Genomic DNA, 7,042 nt, shown 5'->3' on the forward strand with positions numbered 1-7,042 from the left:
AAATCATCTGATTAGGATAGTATCTCTCTCTCTCTCTCTCTCTCACTCACTCTCTCTCTCTCTCTCTCTCTCTCCTCTCTCTCTCAGACAAACAGAAACTGACCGACCAAACCTTGTTCCTCTCGCCAATATTCTCCGGACAAACTCACTTTTCACCAACGATGAATTCGACATTTTTTTTATTTGTGTGAATTTGTTGTACATTATTTTGTATACGAAGCTGTTCTGATGTTTAAAAATGAATAGAAAAAAAACAAGATCAGTTATGCAGATGAGAAGTAAAGGAATTACTTTGCATAAAGTCTGGTTTGAGTTAATCCTTCATTGACGCCGCAAATAAACATAAATCCTTTATGATGAAGAATCAAAACATTTATTAAGAGAAAATAGGCGTCAGTCAATAACAAGTGTTGCCAGATGATGTTCCTCTGCCCAAAATCTTTTGGCTGATGATCGAGAGAGAACATTGATGACCAAATCAAAAAGGTTTTATTGGAAAGCCAAGTGTCATAACTTGATTTTTCTCTCTTTCTCTACCTGTCTCTCCCGTTATTTTCGCTTACTCGAGGAGTAAGCCTACAAAACACTTTGTTGTTTTTGTTCTTGTTGGGAGGATAGGAAAGGTCTATGGGAGGCCTAACAAACTTCTGAAAAAGGTTGTTCGCGTTGAGTTAAAGATACGGAATTGTAGGAGAGGATATTTATGATTTATTCATTAGAATGAAAACACTAAAAAATAACAATTGTGCATGTTGAACAGTACAGAACATTTATCTCTAATAATATTAAGTTTTCCTATAGAGAGAATAACAATCGACTCTGGCATTAATGGCTGCGCACAATATGCTTAGCCCTAATGAAATGTTAGTTGAGTCGATTTCAAACTAACTGAATTATTTGACTGAATGGTTTATGTAAAATATATCTTACAGTTAAATATATCTTACACAGATATATCCTTCCATATTACTTGAAAATTTGTACGTTAAAATCTGGTGACAGCTGAAAATGAATTATATTTACTAAAAGAAACCTCAAACCATTGACATGATTTATCCAAATTATCTTCCCAGAGAATCCTGGAAAGACGGGAATTACCTTCCTCATCTTGGTAAGGTGCCAGCAGGTGTAATCTGAAGTCTGGAAGACTATATATATCTAATATTTTTAAGATCTTTTTTACTATCTATTTTACTTATTTCTATAAATTTTCTCATCTATATAATTAACATAAATATATATAGATATATATATAATATATAATCATTATATATATATATATATATATATATATATCTATATATATATATATTTGACAAGTACTATATAGTAAGTGGAACCAAGAATTCATTGTAGGGTGGCTCTACGTAGTTACCCAGCTATTAAAGCAATGTCAATCAATGTCGTCATGTGTGTGTGTGTGTATGTATGACCAATTCTGACTTGGTAATTTCAGGCTTCCATATCCTTGACAAATTACCACACACTCACGGAATACATGATCTGGTTACTTTATTTCCACATAGACATTCTTTGGCATCCCACAAAAATAGACTTTGCTACTATGATGATAAAAAATTTACCCAGTCTAAGATTACCATTACCACGAGATGCTTTGCATTGAATCTCCTAGACACCATAGGCACCTTTCTGCTGAGACGGGTTACAGCTTGGTTCAGCCAATGGTCTGGGAGCATATCTCTCCAGTGGAGTTTTGAGGCCATGTCTTATAAAGAGCTAAAGCTTCCAGCATAAGAGGAAAGGCTTTGGGAAAAGCTTCGATCTACATTAAAGCGCCATACCCGCTGCTACAAGGGAAGAAAGAGAATACTCCCAAGCATATTGGGTTTATAGTTCGGATGTGCCCAAGTATCGGTATCGGTGGTATCGGCTAGTTTTGTGGTATCGGTATTGGTATCGGTGAATTTCTGGCCGATACCAGGCAATAATTTTGTCATTAGTATAGGAATTTAAAACCCTTCTAGGTTTCCTAAAATGTAGAGGCAGTCCACGGTTTACGACAGGGGTTCCATTCTTGAGAAGTGTCGTAAGACGGAACATATCATGGAAATTCGTTAAAAATCGTAAGAAAACCTTACTTTTAATGATTTGGTTGTATTGCAAACTATATAAACTGTATTTTAATTGTATTTTTCATAAAAAAACAATAAAATATTGATTATTTTGCCCTTTTGAATTCATATTTCTTTCGTTAGATCGGCGTCATAAGCCCCGCAACCCTGAAACATGTGTCGTAAACCTAGAAATTATTTCTGATGAATATAATTGAAAAGTGTAGTAACCTCGGAACGTCTTAAGCTGAAACCGTCGTAAACCGGGGACTAATTGTACATATTAACAAAGCCCACCCAACAAACTATATATACGCATATCATTGTATATAGGTTCATTGTTTATCTTTTAAAAACAGATGGTATCTTAATACTGTACAGTGTATTTGAAAATTTATTATTGTAATTCTAATTATAATTAACTATGGTAGTGTCTATCTCTATCAGCAATGAGTCATGCCATTCTGTTGGAGTTGGGTACTATTCCAACATGTGCAGTACAGGTATGGTTTAAGTGAATATTGAAATGAGTTACTCTTCTGCTACTGCTGCAGCTTGGAACTAGACACATTCAGTTTATATAACCCTATGATCTTTCAACTTCTGAACCTTTAATATACGATAACCAGAGAACAAGAATGATTTTAGTAATAATAAATATTCTCCTAAATAACAGTAATATGGAGGAAACAGGTATCGGTATCGGCTTTAATGTAGAATGAAGCATTTCCTGAAGCTTTTCCCCTTATGCTGGAAGCTTTAGCTCATTACAGAGCATCGCCTCAAAGTTCAGTGGAGAAATATGCTCCCAGACCAGTGCTGAGCGACTTTAACCCCGTCTCAGAAAAAAAAGGTGATCCTAAACTGGGTATTTTTATCGTCATGGTTGCAAAGTCTACTTTTGCAGGGTGCCAAGACACGTCTATGTAGAAATAAAGTAACCAGATTAGGTATTCCATGAGCGTACGGTAATTTGCCAAGTAAATGGAAACCTGATAATTACCAAGTCAGAATTAGTCATACACACACATGACAACAATGGTTGAAACTGCGTTAATAATTGAGCAACTACAAGGCCTCTCTGCAATATATATATATATATATTTATATTATATATATATATATATTATATATATATATATATAATATAATAGTATATGAGTAAAGTGATACAAATAAGTAAGTAAAATAAATTAGTAAAAAAAGTTATAAAAAATACCAGATGAATATAGTCTTTCAGACTTCAGCTTACACCTGCTGGCACCTTACTAAGATGAGGAAGGTAATTTCCGTCTTTCCAGGATTCTCTTGGAAGATAATTTGGATAAAAGCATGTAAATAGTTTGAGGTGTCTCTATGTGGATATAATACATTTTCAGTTGTTACCAGTTTTTCACGTACAAATTTCCAGGTAATATGGAAGGTTATATCTATGTAAGATATATTTAACCGTAAGTATATTTTACAGAAACCAGCCAGTCAAATAATCTGATAGTTTGAGATCAACTAACATTTCAACAGGGTTAAGCATATTGTGCGCAGCCATTATTGAGAGTCAATTGTTATTCTCTCTATAGGAAAACTTCACTTTCGTCTTGCATCTAAACTTGAAGCAAAATAAAATCAAGTCTATTTAGGACTGCAGACTTCAAGAGCTATAGAAAATGCAACTGCAAGAAATCTTTACTATATGATATTCCTTTGTTTTCACTAGTTTAGACTGAATTCTTCATCCCAGCATAATCCTAGTCGGGGGGTCGCTGTTTTTAATGAGCCATTTTCCAAGGAAAGTGAACCTTTCTTTTCATATTTACCAACAAGGCGTGGTTCGACCTCCAGCTTACTCGGGCGCTTGCTTAAATCTATGGTGAAATTGAGCGTTGTGTCACCAACGAAACTTAAAATGAATGAGCTATATTTTATTAGAAATAATTGTTCTTTACTGTTTAACATGAACAATACTTATTTTTTAGTGTTTTCATTGTAAGAAATGAATCAAAAATATCCTATCCTAAAATTCCTGTATCTTTAACTCAACGCAAAAACACCTTTTTAGGCTCTTCCATAGACCTTCCTAACCCCCAACAAGAACATCAACAACATCAGCAACTAAGTAGTTTGCAGGCTTACCCCCTGAGTAAGCGAAAATATTTGGGGAGGGAGATAGTGACAGAGAGAAAAATCAAGTTATGACACTTGACTTTTTCAATAAAGCCTTTTTGATTTGGTCATCAATGTTCTCTCTCGATCATCAGCCAAATAATCTGGGCAAGGAACACGATATGGCAACACTGATCATTGACTGACTCCTATTTTCCCTTAATAAATGTTTCGATTCTTGATCATAAAGGATTTATGCTTATTTGCGGCGTCACTAAAGGATAAACTTAAACAAAACTTTATGCAAAATAATTCCTTTACTTCTCATCTGCAGAACTGATCATTGGGGATTTTTTTTTTACATTTTCAAACATCAGAACAGCTTCGTATACAACATAATGTACAACACATTCACACAAATAAAAAAAAAATGTCGAATTCATCGTTGGTGAAAAGTGATTGTTTGTCCGGTGATATTGGCGAGAGGAACAAGGTTCGGTCGGGTCGGTTTCTGTTTTGTCTGTGAAAAAGAGGCGAGAGAGAGAGAGAGATGAGAGAGAGAGAGAGAGAGAGAGAGAGAGAAGAGAGAGAGGAGAGAGAGAGAAATGGTTTGTGGATGATTGATGGATCTAGGCCGATGTGGTTTCATGGGCATAGAGAGAGAGAGAGAGAGAGAGAGAGAGAGAGAGAGGAGAGGGAGAGAGAGAGACGAGAACGAGTATCCCAATGAAATGATTTAGGGTCCTAAGGACTTCACAGATTCAATGAGACTAAATAAAGATGGGACCAAAGAATGAAACGGATTAGGCCTATAACTTGAGTGATTTTCAGGATCGCGAAGATAACTCTTCATTTATCCCAATTTCCGAAGGACGCCGACGACGAAGGATCGAATCCTTTAATCGAAAGTCACTCCTGCCGCTCTCTGCTCCTCGGCGAATCTAATCTGCTCAATGGCGTGCGGGGAGTGGTGGGGGGTGGGGATGACGTCCCTTGGGGCCTGAAACCGGCTTCGTCGGCCACGTAGGTGATTTCGACTACTGCCCCGTCAGGAAGAGTGAATCTGTCGAGAAATAGGATTGAAAATGGCTTTATCTAATCAGACAAAAAGATCATTCAAATTATTGTCTAAATGGTCAATACATCTAGAATGAATAACAGTAAATATATTCGATATATTGACAAATGATTAACAATCATCTGCTATTTAAGATACGGCTATAATCACTGCTGCGATGATTCTTAGAGGAATAGAGATGGCAGCGTTGAATATGCTCTGAGGGCCTCAGCAGAGAGAGAGAGAGAGAGAGAGAGAGAGAGAGAGAGAGAGAGAGAAAGCACTCATTCCTAACCACTTTCCGTAAAAATGTCAGCTTCGTGAAGAGAAACTACCTTCTGTTTTAGAATACCACTGGCAACGGCACACTGTCTTTTCAGTTCATTCATACACTGAAACATGGATGCTGATTTGATTATTTATAAACTTGAAAATTAGACCAATACATACATTAGGCAAGGTCTTCAATATCCTAGAGATATTGAATCATCTGAAAACGGTGCATATTAACTGACTTGTCTTTACGCCGTCGAATCTCAGTTGAAGCCCCTAGTGAGCCCTTAAACATACCTGTAAGATCCCTCGATGTTGACGGAGCCCGCATCGTTGGGGGTTCCCTCAGCTCCTATGGCGGTGCCGTCGCTCAGTTCGAAGTTGTAGTTGAAGTTTCCGTCGCCCTGGTCGACCGCGTCGTCTCTCAAGATGGAGACGTCGTCCTCGGGTCTGGGAGCAGCCAAGGCCATGGCGACCAGGCAGGCGACGATGATCTGCAGTTACAAATGTTGTCTGGTAAAATGTCGAACCTCGGAATTCTCTTCTGCAGTCAGCCAGATCAAACTAGTACTATTTGCGTCTACCCCACTTGCCACCATAACACAAACAGCTGTTTTTCTGTCTTGTTTTTCGAAATTTGTTTCATGTCTGGTTCCCTCTTGTGTGTGTGTGTGTGTGTGTGTGTGCGTGTGTTTAAATATGTTAATCTCATTGCTATGGTGAGTTTACAATATTAAACCACTGGTAGTGAGAAGTATCTCAAAATGCATTTTATATAGGTACTACCTTACTTCCAAGAACACTTCTTTGTAAAGACAAGAGGTCCACTTTCCTTGCATAATCCAAAATTGATAATCATCGGCAAGATGTACAGTTAAGAATCGAAGAGAGAGACAACTAGTAGTATCTTATATAAAACTAGGATGCGTTATCACTGATTATATTCACCCAGAAGCGTTTTTACAAGTAAACATCAGCGAACACCTTTACATTTTTAAAATCAGTCTTCATGCTCTCGAGGTACTATTTGCGAGTGTTGTGTGTATTTGCAAGCAAAAGCTACGTACCCATCACTTAAATTTCAAGACATAGCTTTAAAAAATAAACATATTTTTGTACCTGTCGCTTAAATTTCTTTAAAAAAAAAAAATTGTAAAAAGCCTATAAGTCAGAATAGAGCCTTAGAGATGGTCATGCTTTCACGGGTACGTTTTATACAATTATAAAGAAAAATTCTAATTATAGAAGAATATCTGAAAATTTATGGATAAACACTGATTGTGTGCGGTAAACAGTTGTCTTTTCTTTCTGTCACTGCTGGGAGCCGTTAGACTTAGACTAGACTTTTAGACTAAACTGCGCAATTGAAGAACTCTCTCTACAGCGAACGGTACCGGTAAACTCACCAGCTTCATGTTGGCGGTGGATGTGGCACGTGGAAGCACTTGCAGGACAGTGGCGTACCTTGCAAGCACCAGAAGCCCCTTTATATACAGAACACGCAAGCACATTAACCCAAATGAGCCTGTCCCCCCTCGTC

General features: G+C 37.1%; 1 protein-coding gene across 1 annotated transcript; it reads right to left on the reverse strand.

Moving 5' to 3' along the window:
• Nucleotides 1–4,883: 4,883 nt before the first annotated feature.
• Nucleotides 4,884–7,042, reverse strand: LOC135200010 (cuticle protein AMP1A-like). The gene is made up of 3 exons (XM_064228214.1): nucleotides 6,909–7,042; nucleotides 5,800–5,996; nucleotides 4,884–5,235 (listed from the first exon to the last, which is right to left on the reverse strand). Exons 1-3 carry the CDS (start codon nucleotides 7,011–7,013, stop codon nucleotides 5,082–5,084), a joined length of 456 nt encoding a protein of 151 aa, XP_064084284.1. The 5' UTR covers nucleotides 7,014–7,042; the 3' UTR covers nucleotides 4,884–5,081.

The sequence above is a fragment of the Macrobrachium nipponense genome, chromosome 26, assembly GCF_015104395.2.
Source record: "Macrobrachium nipponense isolate FS-2020 chromosome 26, ASM1510439v2, whole genome shotgun sequence".
NCBI classification, from domain to species: Eukaryota; Metazoa; Arthropoda; class Malacostraca; order Decapoda; family Palaemonidae; genus Macrobrachium; species Macrobrachium nipponense.